The sequence below is a fragment of the Hemicordylus capensis genome, chromosome 4 (assembly GCF_027244095.1).
Source record: "Hemicordylus capensis ecotype Gifberg chromosome 4, rHemCap1.1.pri, whole genome shotgun sequence".
Lineage (NCBI taxonomy): Eukaryota > Metazoa > Chordata > Lepidosauria > Squamata > Cordylidae > Hemicordylus > Hemicordylus capensis.
This window is the reverse complement of record NC_069660.1, coordinates 107,044,692-107,068,519: the sequence shown is the minus strand read 5'-3', so window position 1 is coordinate 107,068,519 and position 23,828 is coordinate 107,044,692. Positions and strand designations below refer to the sequence as shown.

The 23,828-nt window shown below is 43.7% G+C and overlaps 1 protein-coding gene across 5 annotated transcripts in view; it reads right to left on the bottom strand.

The window, feature by feature from the left end:
- SRSF11 (serine and arginine rich splicing factor 11) overlaps positions 1-18,351 on the bottom strand; it is a 34,080-nt gene extending 15,729 nt beyond the window's left edge. Inside the window, exons 1-3 of one of the 5 annotated variants that reach the window (XM_053245689.1) lie at positions 17,972-18,351; positions 6,821-6,954; positions 2,472-2,581 (exon numbers count right to left, since the gene is read on the bottom strand). In XM_053245689.1, the coding sequence (XP_053101664.1) occupies positions 2,472-2,581; positions 6,821-6,954; positions 17,972-18,099 (372 nt within the window). In that variant the 5' untranslated portion in view covers positions 18,100-18,351. Of the gene's footprint in view, positions 1-2,471; positions 2,582-2,884; positions 6,768-6,820; positions 6,955-17,971 lie in introns of those variants that run through there. The other 4 variants (XM_053245688.1, XM_053245692.1, XM_053245691.1 and 1 more) reach the window with 4 other exon arrangements.
- Positions 18,352-23,828: the final 5,477 nt, after the last annotated feature.

Sequence of the window (23,828 nt, the reverse complement as noted above, 5' to 3'; positions counted from 1 at the left end):
CAACTTTAAATGTTACTTCCTCCTTCTGATCTGAGAGCAGATAGTTGACGTAAAATGCATCTGTATGACCTGGGCCTTCTTACCATATTAGCCCCTTTCACCCCACCTCCCCAAACATCTCTGGAGCGCAAGGGGAAGGTGTGGGGAGGGTGTTCCCCCAAACCAGGCAGAGGCACCTTGCATGAGTGGAAGCGTCACATGCACAAGGGCCCTTTGCCTGGATTTCGGCAAATCCCTCCTTCCCGTGTCCTACTCCACTCCCAAGGAGTTCCTTACTCTCAGGGGAGGCTTATGAGGGTTGCAGGGGTTTGCTGTGAGAGAGGAAGTGGGAACAATCTCTGGAAGGAACTTCCTTCCACAAGCACTACTATAATACAATTCATTGTATTTACATGTGTCCTAATTAGGGATGCAAAATTTAACTGAACCAATTCATTGATTAAACTTATCACATGGTTTTTTAAAAAGGTCCTCCAGATTAATTGGGCACCACACCATTTTAGAAGAGGTATTCTCTTTCCCTCCTCACTCTTCTAAATTAGCACTTCCCATTTCCCATAAACTTGGGTTAATGGACAAGGTAGAGGAATTTGATGCTGACATGTTGTGATTTCCTTGATAAATCCACTGATCCAAAAGACAAGAGGTTTGTTTTTCTTCAGTGACTGAGCATACACATATTACATATATGCAGATTTAATCAACTAGTTAATCAATTAGTCACCAATGTGTTTCATGGCTGAATGGGGAATTAACTTGTATAATTTCAGAAATTCCCCAGTCAGCTATGAAACTCATTAAGTGACTCTGGGCCAGTCACTTATCTCTCAGCCTAGCCTACCTCTGTGAGGATAAACATAAACCATGTAAACCACGCTGGGCTTATTGGAAGAAGAGTGGGATATAAATCTAAGTACACAGGAAGCTGCCTTAAACAGAGTCAGACCACTGGTCCATCTAGCTCAGTACTGTCTACACAGACTGGCAGCGGCTTCTCCAAGGTTACAGGCAGGAGTCTCCCTCAGCCCTATCTCAGAGATGCCAGGGAGGAAACTTGGGACCTTCTGCATGCAAAAATGTAGGTGTTCTTCCCAGAGTGGCTCAATCCCCTGAAGGGAATATCTTACAGTACTCACGTCTCCCATTCAAATGCAAACCAGGGCAGACCCTGCTTAGCAAAGGATAATTCATGCTTGCTACCACAAGACTAGCTCCCCAGTAAGTAAATAAGTAAGTAAGTAAACAGGTGATAGTCCTAGCTTTAATCTATGGGTGCCATAAGTGGAACAGGCTTCTGAGTTTCAGCCTAGACAAGAACAGAAACTCCTCCTGGTCTAGCTATAGCTTAGAGCAGGGGTTGTCAGTCAGGGATACGTGAACTCTTGGGAGTACTTAAGGGCTTGTAGGGGACACATGGAGCCCTCCTGCCTCCCCAACTTACTAGAATGTGCTACTTCATTGCCTCCCGGTGGGATGACGCATCCCAGCTTCAACCCAATGGTCCTCTGCAGGAGGGAAGGAGTGTCAGGCCGCATCACTCCCCTCCCCCCCCGCCTCGCCAGCCCCCTGACTGGCTGACTACTGCCCCCAAATCTATAGCCCCTTCATCATCTTCCCACTTGCATTCCCCATCCACAGAGGGAGTCCCAGTGGGCAGCAAACCTTAGCACTTTGCTCCATCAATTCCCACAGTACCAACAGAACTCATCTTTCACAGCCTCCCTTTGTTAAATAGGGCTGTATTGCGAAGACCGGGCACAAAGCTTTCCCCTGCTTTGCAGGATGGAAAAGAAACCACTCTAAGGCTGCAGCCATATGCATAGTTACTAGGAAGTCCCTTGCAAACTTGGTGGGACTTATTTCTAAGTTTGCATGTGACCAGCCAGCACTGTGGATGGTACCACAGAACAATGTTCTGAAAATAGCAGGCTGAGCATTTCAGCCTTTCTGGAAACAAGCAGCTTTCTGTGGTGCTCTCTTGGGGCTCCTAAAGTCAGAGGCCTTAATTTTATCCTACAAAGAAAGTGAAAGCCTTCTCTGCAGCTTCCACAATACAATCCCAATAAAAAGGGAAAGTATCATAGAGGCTGGGCAAGATGCTTTTTAAAAAAAAGTTACAGAAGCAGCTACCGCAATCCCATATTCCCCCACTTCAGACTTTAATTTATACTTATCTTGAAGTATCATGAATTGATGAATCATGTGCAGGGCTGGCAAACTCTTTCAAATTTGTGGAAGGAGGTGGTGGTGGGAGAATGGGAACAAATTTAGTTGCAATTCTTGCTTGACACCAGGCAAGGAGTTATTTGCAACTCTCGCTTAGATAATAGTTTGTATCCTAAGGTTTTCCGCAGTCTCTGGATAAAACTGTTTCAAATTATTTTGATGCAGTGAGTGACTCTCCCTAAATAGCGAGGTGAGGAAAAGGCCATGCAGTATGTTTTCACATATTACAAAGTGTGTAAGCTTACCTGAGATAGTGGGTTGGGTGTAGGCAGCAGTCCACCCCCTGGCAGAAGACCTGCCACAGCATTAGCTGGTGCCAGGAGAGACAAAGCCTTAGTCTCATCAGGAATAACTCCTGCAGAGAGACAGCTTTGCATTAGAAGACACTCATCCATGACGTTTTTAAAAAAACCACACACACAAATACACCCAGAAAATGTCTCCCTGAAACACCACCTGAGTTTGCTGAAAGTACTTATGTTGGCTATAATACAATGTTTGATCTCTTAATAATTTATCATTAATTTGTATGTCAGAATGAAACTTCAATGTGTGAAAATTTGACTGTTCCTTTTTCTCTACAAAAGGTTAAGTTCTAGAATAAAAAAATAGCACAATACACACTACTTTTTTGTTAACACTGCCAAGATTTCATCACCTGTACTCGATTTTTAAGTCATGAACCAAACGTAAGCAAGCACAGTCGGTTCTCCAGGGGTGTGCTCTCAACTTTCAAAAGCTGTTTTATGAACAACGACTCTGTCGGCTGCTTCACTATAAAGCACACAGAAAAATCAAGATACACAAGACAAAAAAAGTTTGATTTAGGGGTTAATAATATGGTACAGTTCACTATGATTTCTTTTACACCTACCATACAAATTTTGTAAAAACTTAAGAGAAGGTAAGGAAAAGTGTAGGGCTTTTGCTGACATGACACATGGATATGTAGGTCATCACACAGCTCCAAATATAGGCTCTGTATAGGGATGTGTGTTTGTGTGTGTGTCCCCATGTGTATGTATTCATGTAAACACAGAAAACTGTGGCACATTCCTTACCTGTGCAGTAAAATACATGCTCCACTGTGTGTCATGCTTACTGTACCAAGAATGCTGCTGCATATTGCCATTTCAGAAGAAACTTCTGGTCTGCAGCCTTGAAGCCAGCTAAGTGTCTAGTTTTGCTGCCTATCCTGAATGAAGACTAACCTTATTCAAGGTCCCATGTGGGACAAACAGTAATGTTGATCACTGTTATTTTATCCAACAGCAAAAGCCCTATACATATGGATTAATCTGTTAATGTGCCCAAGCCCCCAATATGAGAGTTCAATAAGACAAGTGTACTATATATTTGCAAATACCAGTAGCGTTTCTGCAATACATATTAAAAAGACTGCATCTCATCATAAAACATACAATATGTACAGGGCACTTAAGAGAAACTGGATAAGCTGCAGAAGAAAACTGTTGGGTGGTATTTTCAGCAGGGCCTGGTATATAGTTCAGGCTGAACCAGGGAAAAGAACTGTAAAACACAACAACAAAAAAGAAAAACCACTGTTAAATAAAGGTAATGGTTCCTTCCACCTATACTGAGAAGTGCCGATAATATAAACAAATGTATAATACACAGCACTGTTATCTGTCTTCTGTCACTGAGCTGTCATAATTTCAATACCAAAAGTTATGGTGGGAAAAGGGGGAAAGGTCATTTAGAGACAGGGCATTAATGCATCAATATATTAACATACCTAGAGAGATTCTGGGAGAATTTCGCATGCAAAACTATGTCTCAGAGGATATTATTTATTGTTTACACACAATTAGTGCAACTATAACATTTCTGGCATCTAACTAAAAATCCTCTTAGACTTATCTTGAGACACCTCACAGAAGATCTGCATCCATTAAGTAGTCATGCATCTGATCCTCTCATTTTTAGGAAAAAAGTTATTCAGAAATAAAACTACAAGTTTTAAAAAAGCAATGAGGCCCCTCACCAGTTAATTTTCATGCGTCAAGTTTTTTACTGCTGCTTTGTTAGAACCATGAAATACTGCATGAATGTGTAGAAATGAAGAAAAAGAAACAGACAAAAGAAACAAACATTAACCAAAGAACCTACACAACCCCACCCAAAGCCATTGATAATATTTGAGTTCCTTCCAATTCCTTGAATTTCATAGTGAATTTTAGAGTACTATGCCTTACCGTGAACTTTGTGTTAAGTCTAGAACACAAAGCAACAGCCAACACCAAGAAATATCAACACACCAAAAACAGGAACATGACTGACATAGGAAAGCTATGATCAGCACAATGCAGTACTGAACACTTCAGGTTAGGTAATGTTAAAACATATCACCAGAACAGTAGAAGTGCAGGTTTAAATTCAGCAGAGTACTTAAGCATGTTCCACAATGTATTCAAGCAGCCCTACCAAATTCAAAGTATCTTACTGAGCAATGCTTAAGTACCCAGCAGAAATGGGGCTCTTGCAATATGAACATCTGGACAACAAAGGGTGTATACTTCCATATAGAAGGAAGAATTGCAAGAACAAAGTTTACTTAATTAAAAAAAGTAAGTCATTCTGATATAGTACTGTATCCAGTACTGTATCTCTACCAACCACAAAATTGTGTATGGCCTAAAACCCAGCAAATTACATCCTTGAAAAATTGCAGTTGCTCAAATTGCATTAAACAAACTACAGGAGATTCTCAAGACATCTTTGTGCCAGATTCATCATACAACGTACAAAATCATTCTGACAAAGAGAAAAATATTACCTATCAAACCCCTTCAGACTCCTAGTGATTTACCATCCTTGAACCCTGGTCTATAGATTGTTAGTTAGAGCCAAACTAGATGCGACAATGGCAGTTCTACTGAAATCACATGAAACGAAGGGGCGGAAGGAGGGTCCCCATTTTTAATAGCAAAAGATCAAATTGATGAAGGGTGCTGAACCATACCCCAACTTGCTGCTTACCTCTCCCAACACCCTAGTCCCTATCCCCAAGCGCTATTATTCTATAGCTGAGCACACTTCCAGCATAGGAGCTCAGATGAGTTAAAAAATAGGCAGTAAACTGGGCAAGGGGATGGTTCCTCACCTGTGTACCCTTTTGCTGTTAAAGACAGACCCTCCCCGCTTCCTATATGACTGGGGCATATCCATGATTAAATCACACTGCTACTGTTAAATCTAGTTTGGACTCAATATGTATAATATTCGCACAAGAATAAAATGCAAATATACCTCAAAGGCATACTACTGGAAAAAATGTTCAACTCTGATGGATAATATGATGTCTCACTACTTGTACTGCATTTTTTAAAAAAATGATTAGGATTAGAAGTTGCTTGCACTATTTATAGTTTGTTAGTAGTACCCTGATGCCAATGACTAGGTCTTGCCATACGTCTGCACACTGCATGTTCCTCTGTCTTGTTAATATATAAGCAGACTTTTTATAAAAATAAGTACTGCAGCTAAAGCTTAGGCTGCAATCTTTTCACCAAGTAAGCAGCCTAAATCCCACTAACTCCAAGATTTAGCGGCCTCTGTGTGTGTGTGCAGTCTCACACTCAAGTACGAAGGTATTTCACCCTAATCTAGTGATTTAAGAAGATTTCTAGTTGGTCAATTAATGGTGCCTTTGGCAGTCATGCTGAAATCTATAGAAGTTTAGCACAATTCATGAGAAGAGCAGTCTTCTTGGTACAGAATTATATGTTCCCAAACCCTGCTCATTGTTTTTCAAATTATTGTAACACCCTAAAATGTAAGAAAAAGAAGAGAGAGAAAATGTTGTTAACAAGTGATTACACCAGGAAAACACTTGGGGACTTGAGTGCTTGCTGGCCTTTAGTTAATGTCTAGAATCCCCTGTTGCTGCAGAGGACCCCACTGTTTCAGTCATCTGGAAGGGCCTTTGCATTTGCCTTCTCCACTACAAAAATCACACACACAAATAACAGAGAGAAGAGTTTATTATTTAGTGAAATTCTAGAAAATATAGCAAGGTTGAACAAGAAAATTCGGAATAAGATCTAATACCCAGTGCCCATTAGCACCTTTGGAGATATTTTCTGACTAATAAAGGTTATCAAACCCTTGGTGTACCAGAATTTGTAGTGAAGGTAAATTCTTTTGTATTCTCAACTAAACAGAATATTGCCTTGTAGCATTCAGTACATTTTCACACATTCTCTGTGAGAGAGAATGAATTATGTGACAGTAAGTTCCTTGGCGTGTAAAGCAATGTTTTGGTTGATATATTTCAGTGTCGTTAGACTGCTCAAAAGTATGCCTTAAGGGGGCTTAATGAAGATTTAAAATAATGCTGCTTAAACATATTAGTACGCTAAACTTTGTCAAAAGACAGAAAGGCACATTCCAGCATTTGATGAATAGCTAAATGGTTTTGGTTTTGCACAAAGGCTAAATGTCAGTATACCAAGGGTTTTAAAAATGTAAAACAGTTTAGATGTTTTCCATGCTAAACTTCATGCTATTAAACTACATCAGGGTATAGTGCCTTTGTTCTAGAGCTTCATAGAACATTAAACAATTCACAAACCTTCTGCATATGGTACGACTATCAACGCTCTGTCAACGAATACAGTATTTGTCAGATGCTGAGCCACAACTGCGGAGTCAGGTTCTTGGAACTTTACAAAACACACACGTGAGGAAACAGGCAAAGGGGAGTCACTGGAAGGAAAAGCAGGAAGAATGTCAGATTAACAAAATCCAGGAGTTATCTGATTTAAGTTTAAAATTAACTAGAATGGTATCTTAGGTTTGCATTACACTTACTGTCATTAAATCATATGAAATAAAATAAATAAACGAACAATTAATTGTAGGAGACAAGAGATGTAGCAGGTTATCAGTTTGCTCTAATCCTGGTAAGTCTTTCTGGATGCTATTATGTGGAGTACAAAATCCAGGAGAAACTATAACAAAATGAGGTAATACATACATGGACATAAAATGTATGAGCACCATAAGAAGGTATCATTAGGACAGCTGCACAAAGAAAATGTAGGTTTTGTGCTACATACTTCAACACAATTGCTAATCAGAACTCCAGGGAAGAGACATCTAGCGGTAATGATGGGGAAATCATCAATCTATTTTTCACTATCTGCAATTAGTGATTTGGTGAATGGGTGGATTTAAAAATGGGAGTAGGTGGCCAGATACAGGACTTTGGAATCTAGGCCAATCTGGAATAAACATGTTTTGGCCCACAGAGGTTCCTGTGAGCTCTTCCACTAGTAATGCGAGGTCTTCAACTCCTATAAACATTAATTTTAGAAATTATGTAACATAGTGACAGACATACAAAGCAAAGATACATCAGTACAACAAGAGAGCAGTCTAACAGAACTTACCAGCTAACTGCACCAATACAACAGCAATTTGTGATCCCTTCCCCAAGAAACCCTTTGTGTCACCCAAAAATGTGCATTGGGAACATATTTTGGGGTGCCACAGAGCGCTTCCTAGAGAACGGGAGGGTGTCAAAAATTTCCAGTTCCCCACTGCATCAGTAGAGAGATGGGAAATTCTGTTAGGCTGCTCTCTCACTGCACAAGCTTTTTATGTCAGGCAAGGAATGGATAAAATACCGAAGTGGGTAGTTTCAAAGTTGAAATTAACATTTTTCCAAGTGAATATCCTAGATCATCATATCTTAAAAGATAAACAGGTTGCTTACCTGTAACAGGTGATCTGGTAGTGATCCGTTGAGTCCATAAGTGAATGGGTTCTGCGCCTGCGCAGGCACCTCTCGGGCCGACTAGGTAGCTCCTCGCGACGCCCAACCGCCTTCCTGCACGTGCTCCTGCATTCCATCTATATAGTGCGGTTGGGCGTCTTCCGTTAGTTTTCTGTGCAGACCGCCTTGTATGCGCAATCTGCCAATTGATGAATCTACTTCTGCAGTGGGGATGGCTTCTGGGCGGGTCTTATGGACTCAACGGATCACTACCAGATCACCTGTTACAGGTAAGCAACCTGTTTATCTGGATCGTGATCCGTTGAGCCCATAAGTGAATGGGTGATTAGTTAGCTGACCCTCCGTGGTGGTGGGTGCAGAAGAATGCCCTCTAAGGCAACACCCTTTTTAACACACTTCGCCCATATTCCGCCTGTCGCGCCATGCGCAGGTCCACTGCATAATGTTTTATAAACGGCTGTTGCGATGACCATGTTGCAGCAATACAGATGTCATCCATCTTAATCCCTGACAGATGAGCTGCCGAGGTTGAGTAGGCTCTAGTAGAATGAGCCCTTATAGTTTTTGGCGGCGTTACATTCTGCAGTCTATAAGCCAACAAGATTAGCTCCACTAGCCAATGGGCAATACGTTGCCGAGACACCGGCCTCCCCTTGTTCCTGCCTTTATAGGCCACAAACAGTTTATTTGACTTTCTGTGCTCCTTAGTCCCCTTCAAATAATATAGCAGTGTACGACGCACGTCCAGAGCATGCAGTGCCTTCTCCAAAGGAGACTGAGGATCTTTAAAAAAGGTTGGCAAGACTATTTCTTGATTCAGATGGAACCCTGTTATCACCTTTGGACGAAAGTTAGGGTCCAGCCTCATCACCACCTTATGTGGGTAGAATTGTGTGTAAGGTTTGTCCGCCCTTAGCACTGACAATTCCCCCACTCTTTTCGCTGTAGTTATTGCGATCAAAAATGCAGTTTTTAGCGTTAATAACCGCAAACTAGCCTCATGTAATGGTTCAAAGGGTTTCTCCGTTAAAGCAGAAAGCACCAAAGACAGACTCCATTGCTCCAAAGGTCTCTTAAGTGGAGGATAGAGATTATTCAGCCCTTTCATGAACCTTTTACACTCGGGGTGAGTAAATACTGTCTTTCCATCCCACCCCGGAAGTCTCGAGGATAGAGCAGCCAGATGCAGTTTCAATGATACATTTGCTAGGCCCTTCACTTTCAGGCTAGTTAAATAAAGCAGCACCTGGCGCACAGACGCCGTCCGTGCTTTGAATCCACTCGCCTTAGCATATGCTTTAAATCGTTTCCACTTACAGAAGTAGCTACGCCTAGTAGACCTGCGTCTGCTATTTAACAGAATTTTGTTTAAAAGTTTATTCTCCACACTGTTAGTTTTAGGGTCTCTATCTCTGGGTGCAGTACCCTGCCCCCTGCCATCTGCAGGAGATCTGACATTGGTGGTAGACGGTAATGCTGCCCTCTGCACAGGCGAAGCAGCAGGGCAAACCACGGCTGACGTGGCCACCACGGGGCCACCAGTATGCAGTCTGCCTTGTCCCTTAGGATCTGTGCCAACACCCGATTTAGGAGAGGCAACGGCGGGAACAGGTAAAGGAGCCCTTTGCTCCACTCGTACTGAAATGCATCTCCCAGAGACCCCACACCTATTCCCGCACGAGAACAGTATCTCTTGCACTTTTTGTTCCCCTCCGTGGCAAATACATCCACCGCAGGGGTGCCCCAACGATCGAAAATCTGTCTGATACAATCTCCCTTGACCTCCCACTCGTGTCTCTGGTTGTTCAGAGTGCTCCGACTGAGAGCATCCGCCAGGTGGTTGTCCACCCCTCTGATGTGAATCGCCACTGGATATATGGCATGGGCGATGCACCAGTCCCACAACTTCATCGACAAGGTGCAGAGTCTTGGAGAAACTGTCCCTCCCTGTCTGTTTAGATAAGCTATAGCTGTAGTATTGTCCATCTGGATCTGTACCACAGATCCCCTTAGTTGTGGTTCGAAAGCTCTTAACGCCAAAAATGCAGCCATTAGCTCCAGATAATTGATATGGTATTCTGCCTGATGAGGCGTCCATTGACCCTGAATGCAATCTCGGGCGCAATGCGCACCCCACCCTTGTAGGGATGCGTCCGTTGTGATCCACACTTTCGGAAGCAGAGGTCTGAACGGTACTCCTTGTAAGAGATTTACTCCCTTCATCCACCACTGCAAGGAAGCTTGTACACCCCTGGGAAGGTGCAACAGCATGTTCTGGCTGTCCACATTGAGACGGAAGTGGTTCAAGAACCACCGTTGAAGGGGTCTCATCCGTAGTCTCGTGTAACGAACCGTTGTGTTGCACGAAGCCATCATGCCTAAAAGCCTCTGGATCACCCTTGCTCTCTGGTCCGGTTGGTTGTGGAATCGAGTCGCCAACGCGATGATCTGAATGCATCTCTCCATCGGCAAGAATGCCCTTCGTTGCTCTAAATCGAGGATGGCACCTATGAAACTGAGTTTCTTTCTTGGGGTCAAGTTGGACTTTTTCCAGTTCACATTTACCCCCAATTCCTGGAGAAGATGTAGCATCGTTTGAATTTGAGTCTCCAACAGTTTTCTGTCCTTGCTCACCAGGAGCCAGTCGTCCAAATACGGGTAGACCACTAGGCCCTGAGTGCGAAGGAATGCAACTATCACTGCCACCACCTTGGTAAAGACTCTTGGAGCTGTTGATAGTCCGAAAGGGAGGACAGTATATTGGTAAATCGTAGTCCCCACCGTAAAGCGTAGATACTTTCGGTGATTTTCCTGGATGCCCACATGGAAGTAAGCGTCTTTCAGGTCTAACGTTGCCGCCCACTCTTCCTGCTCCAGAAAGGGTAGAATCTCCTGCAACGTCGTCATTCTGAACTTCCGGGCCCAGACAAAATCGTTGAGGTCTCTCAAATCCATGATTGCCCGTATCCCCCCATCCCGCTTGGGTATCTGAAAATAGCGGGAGTAGAATCCGGACAACCTCTTCGCCCACTGCACTGTCACAATTGCCCTCTTTTCCAATAACACCTTTATCTCTTCTTCCAACACTGGTGTTGATCTCGTGAAACGGAGCCCTGAGAACGGGGGTAGAGCTGTGAACTCTATTGCATAACCCGTCTCCACAATCCTCAGAACCCACTGATCTGATGTTATGTTGTGCCATGCCATAGCATGGCTTGCCAGTCTGATGTCTGAGCTGACAACTACAGGGCCGATGGTAGTGGTCCTGGCAATTGTGTCTAAGTGTAGTGGGCTGACATTGCAATCAAAACGACTGCTTTGCAGCCTCCTTGTTGTTATGACGATTATTTTGGCTTTTGTTTCTATTGCTGCCATTGTTGTTGTTGTTCCGGAAGCCTCTAGATCTCTGGTAGGGCTTGTTCTGTCTCCTGAAGCCTCCCTTATCTGGGTAACGATATGGCCTTTGTCTATTGGGATTGTATGCTCTGGAGCCAGTTGTTGAAGTGGATACCATGAAAGTTTTTGCTGTAAATTTAGATTTTTTCAGTGTTTCCATGGTAGCGTCTGTACTCTCATGGAAAAGACCCTTTCCATCAAAAGCCAGATTCTCAACCCTGTCTTTCATGTCTGGCTGGAGAGATGTTGCCCGTAGCCAGGCATAGCGACGCATGGTGACTGCTGTCACCATGGCTCTGGATTCAGTTTCAGCTAAGTGTTTGAAAGTACTAAGCTGCTGTTTTGTTACTGCGGTCGTCCTTTCGTATACCTCATGGAGTCTAGTTTGCAGCTCCTCCGCGGACATGGAGGTCGAATCATGGAGTAAATTGTCCCATAGGAGGTGAGTGTACCTCGCCATACACGCTGCGTAATTTGCAATTCTGATAGCTAGACTTGAAGTAGCATACAGCCTGCGGCCTAACACATCAATTTTCCTGCCCTCTTTATCCCCAGGAGTCGTGTGTCGACGGCCGCCCTTGGATGAAGATGCACAATCCACCACAATGGAGTTAGGATCCGGGTGTTCCAGCAGGTAAGTGTCCTCTCCATCACATATCCGATACAAATTTTCAATGCGCTTCGAAGTTGGATTCACTGAATGCACTGTCTCCCACGCTGATTTTGCTGCCTTTGATATAGTCGGTATCATAGGTAAAGATACTGGATGCGAAGCCTTTGACTGGAAAATCATGTTGTAAACAGGGTCGGTAGACTCAGTATCTGGCAGCTGCAGATTTAACCCCAAAGCCTCTGCCATCTCTCTAATCATTACATGGTACGCTTTGAGTTCTTCAGTTGGGGATTTCGAAAGGCGAGGTGGCACTTCAGGTGGAAGCTCTGTCTGTCCACTGCCTCGATCAGAATCCGTATCCTCAGTACCATAGTCCTGATGCACTGACCCAGGAGAAGATTCTCTGGACGATGGGCTCTGTGGTGGCGGAGTGCTCTTTCTCTTCCGCTTCCCACTTGGTTTCTCCCTGTGGGCAGTGGCTGCAGGTGGATGACTCTCTACCCGAGGTTGTGGGTCGGGTTGTTGCGCCTTCCACCTTAAATATTCCGCGTAATCATGCGGGAGTGTGTGTCTGAACCCACACGTATGCGAGGGTTGAGTTGTTGGATGGCGTATGCTGTCATCCAAATACCCAGGCAACGGTGGTACCACAGCCAAGGGTGACTGGATCAAAGGTTCTGCTGCCACTCTTGGGGAAAGCGATGGAGTCCTTGGATGGGGGAGCGCCGGCTCCAACTCCACTTCCTCTTCCCCTTCCTCCTCCTCCTCATCCAACCCTGCACTCACAAACCCTTGGAATGTGGATTCTGCAGGGGTGTTTGGATCCGATGCCATCAGGCTCCTGAGTGCCGAAGTCGCACTTCTATCAGAGCGGTGGCTTCCCTGGTTCCGTGGAGTCGAGGGAGACTGTTGAGGAGTGTGTGCAGGGGAGAGGGAGACGCGGTGTACAGTCTCTCTCGGCACCGAAGAGTCACGGTTGCTCTTCGCCTTCGATGTCGATGTCGAGCTCGATGTCGAAATGACCCCGGTGTGCTCACTCCTCGATGTCGAGGGCTTCGGCGTCGAGGGTGATGGTACCGATGATTTGTCTTTTCGTTCCTTTCTCGATGTCGAGGTCGACGTCGAGGCTCTCGGTGTCGAGACCGGGCTTGAAGTTCGATGCTCTGTATTCCACTCGCCCTCCGATCCCTGCACCGAGGAAGGTGATGGGGTTTTCAGCCTACGTCCAGTCTTCTCACCTTCATGCCCGACGCTTTCCTCTCGTCGATGCCTTTTTTCCTTCCGCTTGTGCTCCTTCGAGGAGACTTCCAAAGGTCTCTTGAAAGCTTTATCAGACACGGTTTTAGACTGTACTGCGACAGCTCCGTGACTCCCCGCACCCGATACCGCAGCCGATGTCGATGCCATAGTCGATGTCGACGGATCCACAGGGCGCGGGGTCGGCGGGCGGAGTGCGTGTTCATAAAGCGCGGCTCTAAGGCGCAACGCCCGATTTGTTCTCGTTTGTTTCGAGAATGCACAGCAAATTTTACAAGCTGCCGTGTTGTGCTCCTCACCGAGACACAACAAGCAGGCATCATGATGGTCGGTGGATGGCAACTTTGCCCGACACCTCCCACAACGCTTAAACGTTGTTTTATTCTCCATTTTTCGTAAGCAGTTCGTCTGTAAGCAATCCGAACTGTAGTTCGTCAACACCGTCCGTGAAGCAATTTGCAAAATTCAACAACAATCCAAGTAAAGCCAAAGAATCAATCCGATCTGTCGTCTAAATTAGTCCGTTAAACAAGTTTCCAATTCCGTTTAGCAGTCCAGGTAAAGCCAGATAAATCAGTCCAATCTGTCTTCTAACTTAGTCCGACAAGCCAAATATCCAATTCCGTTTATCCTGTCCAATATTCAAAACCAATTTTCAAGCCGTATAAGTAAAGTTTGTTATTTCTGTCTACCGAGAAGCCCACACGAGGTCTGAACGCTGTGGCGGTCAAACAGAAACTAACGGAAGACGCCCAACCGCACTATATAGATGGAATGCAGGAGCACGTGCAGGAAGGCGGTTGGGCGTCGCGAGGAGCTACCTAGTCGGCCCGAGAGGTGCCTGCGCAGGCGCAGAACCCATTCACTTATGGACTCAACGGATCACGATCCAGATCTAAAAGTATCCCAGTAAATATAAGCTTCAAAACAAAGCTTTGAATTTGTGTGAATGTAACATTTAAACCACATTAAGTGCAAAGTTATTGAATTTTTACCTGATCAAATTTTTCCATTCAACTCATTTTAGCTACTGGAAACTTCTGAGATAGTTATACAGCATGTAAAACAACACAGTGTACTTTAAAAAAAAAAAAAAGTTTTGATTACTAAATCGAAGGCAAACATGCTAAATCAGATGCCAGTCTATTTTGGCACAGAGTTTTCTGATCGCCACCCTCCTGCCCTTCGTGGGGTGAAAAACTCTAGTTCACTGGTGCTAGGTTAGTCTGGTTGCCGGGGGCCGGCACTGCTCCTCACTGGTCCCCTTGCTAAGTTTACTCCCTATTGAGAGTTCATACATTGAAGCCTTAGTTGATTAATCTGTGTGGAAAAATACGAATTGGTATGGGAGATAATGAACAAAGTGCTTATTTTAAACCACTTTAAGTAACCCTCAATGAAAAATAAAATATGAAAGTGCATTGGCTGACACCCTGACCAATGAAACATGCATGGAAGGAAGTTCTGTGGGGACTGAGACCTTACGCGCCACTCCCCAAGTCCTCCTAAGATGCTCTAAGACTTTCAAGCGCTGCTCACATCAGAAATATGTTGCTCACCCTCACTATCAGCCAGTGAGTAGTAGATTTTTCAATTAATTGTAGCACACTTTCTTCAATAGCCTCATAACTGGTATCTATATTGAGGTTTTGGTAACATACAATGTTTAATTTTAATGGATTAATTGCTTGATTCATGAATAGATCAAAATTTCTCTCAACTAAAATGCTTTTAAAATTATGGACAAACCTTGATCTAACACTTTCACAGCCAAATTGTGGGCCAAGGAGAAGACAGTTGTTTAAAGGGGGACTACTTCGCAAGGCATCATCTCATACAGCGCGGGAAATGGCAATGGTAAACCCCTCATGTAGTCTACCAAAAGACAACCACAGGGCTCTGTGGTCACCAGGAGTCGACACTGACTTGACAGCACACTTTACCTTTACTTCTCAAGTAAAAACAAACAAAATGTTTGAGTAGTCTACAATTAATAGTGCACAAATTTCCCTTATTCACCTATTTAAAAAAATAACACCATATGTAAAATCTCAGATTCCTCTGAGATTATTGTCCATTCACTAGGAGAGTAACTGTGGCTTATAACAAAATGCCTTGATACTTAATGTAAGCATCCTTTTGAGTCTTCTCTGCAAGGTGATATTTACAATTTACTTAATTTTTCCCCTGTATGCCACTTTTAGTCCCTGAATACTTATCTCAAAAGTACACTGATGTAATAAGCAAGTTTTCAAAACACAACTCAGACAAAATGAAGTGTAATTAACTCTTCAGCTATATAATCCTAATTAAATAATTTAACAGAATCCAGCCTAGAAAACCTCCAAGGTCCCTAAAAATGTTAAACTTTACTATTCTATTTGCCGTACGTCAGGGATGTCATTATAAATTTCTGTACTAAGCAGGGAGTTAGACTACAACACCTTACCTGTCTGTTCTAACACTAGAAATCTATTATTGTTGTAGTTACATTCCCTTTCACAAATTAAAACAGCTAATTAATCCAATAAGTACAGTTGTCCCTTTCCATTTGAGTATCCACGACTGGGAAATTGTGTCCACTCTCACCAACTGCGACCTGAGTATCCGTGGTTTGGTGACATTTCCCCCCAAAAATTTTTTTGGTGGGTTTGGGGGTCATTTCTGGGGGTCTGGGGGCGGTTTTTCTATTTTTTAACCTTATTTTTCCTATCTTTTCCAACCACAATTCCCCGAATCCCGTTTCCCATGGATTGCAATGCCTCGCCAACCGCAAATTCGCCAACTGCGAGAGTTTCCAGGAACAGAACCCTCCTGGTTGGTGAGGGACAACTATACTTTCAAAAAATTATATCATCATGACAGCTCCTCTTTACATCATAAACCAATGGAATCCAAGCAAGTGGAATCACAGGTGAGACACATTTGACGTTGCCCTAAGGGCCAATACTTGCTTACTCAGTCAACTGTTTTATGCAAGTTGGCCAACAGATCTGTGCCACTGCTGCTTGCACTGCCAGGCACCCGCATTGTTCAATATTCAATCAAATGTCTACCAAGCCCCACAACACCACAGAGGCCTAGGAGGTGCTCCCATTGGCCCATGGGTGGGATGAGGAGTTTCTGGAGGACTTAGTGGTGGCAGTCCCTCATCTTCCTACCATCAGAGGATGAAAAATGGAGGAGTTGCCTGGGAAGCTGCGGGGCAGGGGACAATGGATGAGGCCTTGAAGGCAAGAGCCTAGTTGAAAGCAATAATACTTCTAGCCAAGACAGGTTCAGCACTATTATACTCTATTCCTCCCCCTCAAGAGAGAGAATACAAGAACTTTGCAGCAGAAATTGGGACGTCAACTTGTCTTTACTAGATTCTCATGGTCCACAAGTTTTAAATGTATAAAACAAGACTATACATTTGGAACATCTTTAATAGTTAGGGCATAAGTAATCTGTGTGTTTCCAAGTACGCATTCGTGCTTGAGGACATAAAAACGTCTGATCTAGAAGAGTGCAGAACACAGCTAAACCAGCATACTGTGCAATATTATCAGCCAAAAGGAACTAAGATGTCTACCAAAATATGGCTAATTGAACAATGGACCACCATCTATGTTCTGTCCACCCCTGCTCTAGAGCATTCCCTGATTTAAATCTTAGTGGGAGAACTGCTACATACATTCAAGCTACTAGCACTGGAGAAGATTTAAGAATCCTACTTCCTTCCCCACCCCCATTTTCAACACTCACAGACCGGTGGTCCTCTTATGGCATGATCACAGGTGACTACCTTAAGAACTGAAGCTGTGCATACTAGACAAACCATAACACGGTTCATAACCGTAGGCTACAAATACACAACTGAGTGTGAGTGTGTGTTGGGGGAGAAGTACAGTTCTGTATTATGATGATGACCCAATCAGACATGGTGATGTGGTAACAAAGTTACCAATAATTCAAAACATGCCTGGAGTGGAGCACAAACCAACTCCTTTTACGTGGACCTCTTTCATACAGATTGCAGAATACTCTTATGAGGAGCAACCGATCTTCACAGTGCTGTTCACCTACAATGTCCTTTTACTATCCCTGGACATTTTGTTCTAATAGACAAAATGGCGATCTCGTTTCTGATCTCATGTATACTACCGCTTCCCGAGAGGGGTCTGGAAATGAGAAGAGAGGAACGAGTGAAGCCGTAACCCGATGACCTCCCTTGATTCCCACCGCCCCGCGATATGTTAGTACCACATACAGTTCCTCAAACCCACAAGAGTCAAGAGAAACCCAACAAGGCCGTCGGTCTGGAAATCCTCCGCTGCAGTCAGTGTGTGCCACTCACTGAAGACAACCATGCATTTTGTAATCGCTTGGAGATCTTCTCCTTTAGAGAAGCGGGCGAAGAAAAAACAGGACCACACTTTGGAAACAGAAGATGTGCAGGAAGCGCACATCATCAAGAGATCCGACTGACTGCAGGCTGCCCACACACTTTCCATCCCGAAGAAAGAGGGGCCTCGCGTATCCGGCAGGGCGCCGCCCCCCCTCCCCACCCTGGGCCCGGCACGCGCGCGCCGCGCTCAAGCGCCAGGCCAGCGCGCGGCTTCGCGGCCTCCCTCAGGCCGCACCGAGGCCGAGCCCTCAGGACGCGGCCGCGACGGGACTAAGCGAGCACAAGCGCGTCTCTCTGGAGGGGAAACAAGAAGATGGGCGAGACTCACTCGGGCGGGAAGAGGCGCAGCTCCTCGATCTTGCCTAGGAAGCCAAAGAGGGTCCGCATCTGTTCCGAGCTCGCGCTCGGGGAGACGTTAGTGACTTGGATCACATCGGTGCCGCTGCTTGAAGCCATCGCGCTGCCTCTTGCTCCAGCACTACAAACACATCGAGGGGAAGGGGCCAGGTACCCTGGAGAACCGGGTGGCAGCCTCTCCCTTGGGTCCCTCAGCGATTCCTGTCAAGCTCTCACAATCCAAGATAGGGCCTTCGCGCGCGCGCACACTAACCGCCGCCGCGCAATCGTTCCACCACCGCCAGCCTGCCTGGGCCGCAATATCCCACAATCCTCAGCGGCTCTCCCCCGCGCCTGCTCGACGCGAGAGTCTCTTTCGGCCTTGCGCCTGCTCACAGCAAGCGGCGTAGGAGAGGGACACGCAGAACTCGTAGCTGCGCATGCCCGTTTCCTACGTTTCTCCGAGGGCCCTTGGAACATGCTGTTGCGCATGTGCGATTCAGAAGTGATCATGACGGCACTGAGGTTTCGTGTAATAAGGCTCGGAGCTTGCTACAGCCAAGGCAGCGAAACAACATTAGAGCTTAGCTCGAACCATAAGGCTGCCTGTCTTTGAACAGAATGAGGCAGGAGGATTACTAGCTCCAGGGAGTTTTTTTTTTTTTAAAGGCCTTTTCTTTGTGTGTGTGTCGGACTTAATTTGTTTTTGTGATTGACTTCACAGCTCTAGAATAGCAGTTGCAGAGGCTAAATGTTAATATAAACGGGGTGTATAGGCTATAACTGAGCGGATGGGTTCAAAGAACTGGGGGCCTCAGCTCCTGAGTGCCCCCCCTTCCACCCCTCCCTATTTTCTTCATTATTATTTCCGAGGGCCGCCAGGGAGAGGGGTGAACATGAGTATATCCCCACATGTGAAATACTGTACTGTATAATTATGGTTGCTGCATCTAAAATATACTGCATTGTTGGGAAATATGCAGAAGAGGTGTACTAATTATTATTTTGATTTCTATACCGCCCTTCCAAAAATGGCTCAGAGCGGTTTACACAGAGAAATAATAAATAAATAAGATGGATCCCTGTCCCCAAAGGGATCACATTCTAAAGAGAAACGTAAGACAGACACCAGCAAAAGTCACTGGAAGTACTGTGCTGGGGGTGGATAGGGCCAGTTACTCTCCCCCTGCTATAAAGAGAATCACCACGTTAAAAGGTGCCTCTTTTCTAAAAGGTGCATTAGTACCCAGGGTCATCCGGTGAAATTAATTGGCACATGGTTCAGGAGAGACAAAAGGACTTTCACACTGTGCATTAGATGACTTTAAAATGACAGCTTAGATGACTTCAAAAGATGATGAGAAACGTTAATGGAGAATAAATCTATCAACAGCTACTAGCTGTTCTCTATACAGATTTTCATTAAAATAATCCTAAAGCAATTTACTGTATAATTAAAGCAATACACAATTAAAATTACAAATATTAAATTTAAATATAAAAGCAATACATAAAGTTAAACCTATATCAAATAGAACAGTAAAACACAAGTCACAGAGCGGTGGTCATCATATTTGTCATTATGACTGTAGGTTCAAATGCTGTATAATACTCTGAATACCAGTTGCTGGGGGCAACAGAAAGAGGCAATTGCTCTCATTTCTGCGTCTGGAAAACAGGATACTGGACTATTATTATTTATTTATTATTAAAACTTTTATACCGCCCTTCCAAAAGGCTCAGGGCAGTTTACATTAAAACACCATTAAAATCAATTAATAATTAAACAAAAATTATAAAACAGAAAACAAAGATTAACAATTAAAAACATCATAAAACAACAATTAAATAATCAAAACAATTTAAAAACAAGTTTTAAAAAGCTGAGAAAGCCTGGCTGAAGAGATGTGTTTTCAGGTGTTTTCTGAAAATTGCCAGAGATGGGGAGGATTGTATCTCAGCAGGGAGCGCATTCCACAGTCTCGGGGCAGCAGCCGAGAAGGCCCGTCTCTGTGTAGCCACCAAACGAGTTGGTGGCAACTGGAGACGGACCTCCTCAAGTGACCTCAGCGGTCGGTGGGGCTCATAGCAAAGAAGACGCTCTCTTAAATACCCAGGGCCTAAGCCGTTTAGGGCTTTATAAGTTATGACTAGCACTTTGTATTTTGCCCGGAAACCTATTGGCAGCCAGTGTAACTCCATCAACAAGGGAGTAATGTGGTCTCTCCGAGATGACCCAGAGACCAACCTGGCTGCCGCATTCTGAACCAACTGAAGATTCCGGACTACGTACAAAGGCAGCCCCACGTAGAGCGCATTACAGAAGTCCAGCCTGGAGGTTACCAACAAATGTACCACTGTTTTGAGGTCATTGATCTCAAGAAACGGGCACAGCTGGCGTATCAGCCGGAGCTGATAGAAAGCACCCCTTGGCCAGCGCCTCAACCTGAGAAACCAAGGAGAGATGTTGATCCAGAAGTACTCCCAGACTGCGAACCTGTTCCTTTTGGGGAAGTGTTACCCCGTCTAGAACAGGCAGATAAAAATCGTCTCTAGAGTTCCGACCCTGCACAATAAGTACCTCCGTCTTATCTGGATTCAGCTTCAGTTTATTCTCCCTCATCCAGCCTATTACTGCTTCCAGGCAGGCATTTAGGGAGGATATGCCAACTCCTGAAGAAGATGACATAGAGAAGTAGATCTGGGTGTCATCAGCGTACTGGTAACACCCAGCTCCAAATTCCCTGATGATCTCTCCCAGCGGTTTCATGTAGATGTTAAAAAGCATTGGAGAGAGTATGGAGCCTTGAGGAACACCATACTAAGCTCAGATTCTGAAGAGCAACAATCTCCAATCAACACCATCTGGAATCTGTCCGAGAGGTAGGAGCAGAACCACTGTAAAACAGTGCCTCCCACCCTCAACCCCCTAGATGTTCCAAAAGGATACTATGGTCAATAGTATCGAAAGCCGCCGAGAGATCCAAGAGGACCAACAGAGTCACACTTCCTCTGTCAATTCCCAATTGGAGATCATCCATCAGGCCGACCAAGGCAGTCTCCACCCCATAGGCCGCACGAAAACCAGTTTGAAATGGGTCTAGATAATCAGTTTCCTCCAAGACCGCCTGGAGCTGAGAGGCCACCACCCTCTCAATTACGTTGCCCAGTCATGGGAGATTGGAAACTGGCCTATAATTGCTCAACTCTGAGGGATCTAACACAGGCTTCTTTAGAAGAGGTCTAATAATTGCCTCCTTAAGACAAGGAGGCATCCTGCCCTCCCTCAGAGAAGCATTTATGATTCCTACAACAGCCTCCCTGCTAGATAGAAAAAGCCATGTTGGACAAGGATCAAGAGGACAAGTGGTAGGCCTCACCACTCCAAGCAACTTGTCCACATCATCATGAGTCACAAACTGAAATTGATCCAGTCGAATCGTATAAGAGGAGTTGTCGGACACCTCCAGTTCAGACATCAAATTAATTGTGGAGTCCCCATCTAGGTCGGCCCAAATCCGAGAGATTTTTTCTGCGAAAAATTCATTAGACATACCACAGCGGGTAACTGATGCCTCCAAATTCTGGTTCAAGGGAGAGGGAGCAGATACTAGTCCCCTCACAACCCTTAACAACTCCGCCGGAAGTGAACTCGCAGAGACAATACGGGCAGAAAAGAACCGCTTCTTTGCCGCACGTATCGCCTGAGCATAGATCTTTAAATGTGCTCCATGTTGTAATCTGTTGGATTCGAGTCGAGTTTAGATTGACTAGATAGAACTTTGGTCTTATCTAGCAGTTCTCTTACATTCTTATTAAATCTGTAATTTCAAAGGTTTGACAGCTGGTTATAGCTTTATTTTGCAAGCTCTGTACATCATGTTGAAAGGTTTTCTTTTTTCTTTCTAATTTTTTTTGTCTATAAGCAAAATAATTATTTTGTAAGAACAAAGAGATAACAGGGTTTTTTTGCTTTAATTTTTTAAAATTGATTTTAACAATATCTTAAGAATCTCATTACATCAAACATTCAACAAAAAAATTGACTTCCAGCTCACTAATCAGCGTAAATCACTAATTATACAATTAACCCTTGCTATAATAATTCAAAACATATATCCTATACCTTACCAAACTCGATTTTAGTCTACTCAACCTGCTAATATTGCTAAATTTCAAACCCTGTTGAAAAATCAATATTAGGAAAATAGTACTTTAAGTACAGTAAGAGTGGTTTCCAATCTTCTGTAAAACCTTCCAAATTTTGATCTCTTTATCAGTGCTGTAAGTTTTGCCACCTCCGCGTATTCCAAAATTTTTATCAGCCAATCTTCTTTTGAGGGCAGTTCATTGTCCTTCCATTTCTGTGCGTATACTATTCTGGCTGCCATGGTTGCATACATGAAGAATGTTAAATTTCTTGTGGAAAACTCTCCTTGCGTTATTCCTAGCAGGAAGGATTCTGGGCTCTTAGGAAATGTCATTAAAATTTTTTTTTTTAACTCATTATATATCATGTCCCAAAAAGCCTTTGTCTTCCTACAAGACCACCACATATGAAAAAAAGTTCCTTCACAATGTCCACATTTCCAACATTTGTTTGAAACATTTTTATACATTATCGCCAGTTTTTTAGGCGTCAAATACCACCTGTACATCATCTTATAATAATTTTCTTTTAAAGTGTAACATGCAGTGAACTTTAAATCAGTTTTCCATAATTTTTCCCAAGCTGCCATATCTATATTATAACCCACATCTTGAGCCCATTTTATCATAGACGTTTTAACCACTTCATCTCTTGTCTCCTCCAAAAGCAACAGCTTATACATCTTAGACACTAATTTTTCATCATTTTCACATAGCTCCTTCTCAAATCTCAACATTTGATCCTCAAATCCAAATCTGACATCCTTCTTAAAAACTTCATTTAACTGATGGTACTGAAACCAATTACTAACGAAATTTTGTACTTCAATTAGATTTTTCAACTTACAGCCTTTTTCTTGAAAAAAACAACAGATCCCTCTAGGTACCCCATTGCGGTTGCATATTTGTCTCTTTACATAGCTTCAATCGGGGATAACCATAACGGAGTTTTAGGTTCCAGCCATTTTTTATATTTTACCCACACTCTCGTTAAGACTCCTTCTTACATAGTGATTCAAAAAATCTTTATGTATTTTACTTTTGTCATACCACAAATATGAATGCCATCCGAACCTTCTATCAAATCCTTCCAAATCAAGTAATCTAGGATTTCTTAATGTTATCCATTCTTTTAACCACATCAAACAAACAGCATCAAAATACAACCTTATGAACAAAGAGATAACAGTTGATTCAAACCAAATACTTACATTGTCTGCATGAAATACTATAGAAGACATAAAAAAAATTAAATACAAGCTTTTTTCAGCCTAACTCCATTAATTATTTTAAAATAATGAATTAACAATTCTAACTTCCAGTATTTCCAGCTGAAAATTTAACTAATTTTAGTAATATTAATAAGATGGTAACATTAATACAAGTGGGTTTTATCACAGTATTCCATGCCTTGTTACCTCACAATTAGATGTCCTTTGTGAGGCTGCCATTGAAGATCCTCCACAGTGAATGCTGAATGCAGCATCAAGTGTTCTCGCATGGACACTCCACCAGTGTGCTGTAGTGGTTAGAGTACTGGACTAGGACCGAGGAGACCCGAGTTCAAATCCCCATTGGCCATGATACTTGCTGGGTGACTCTGGGCCAGTCACTTCTCTCTCAGCCTAACCTACTTCACTGGGTTGTTGTGAGGAGAAACTTAAGTATGTAGTGCACCACTCTGGGCTCCTTGGAGGAAG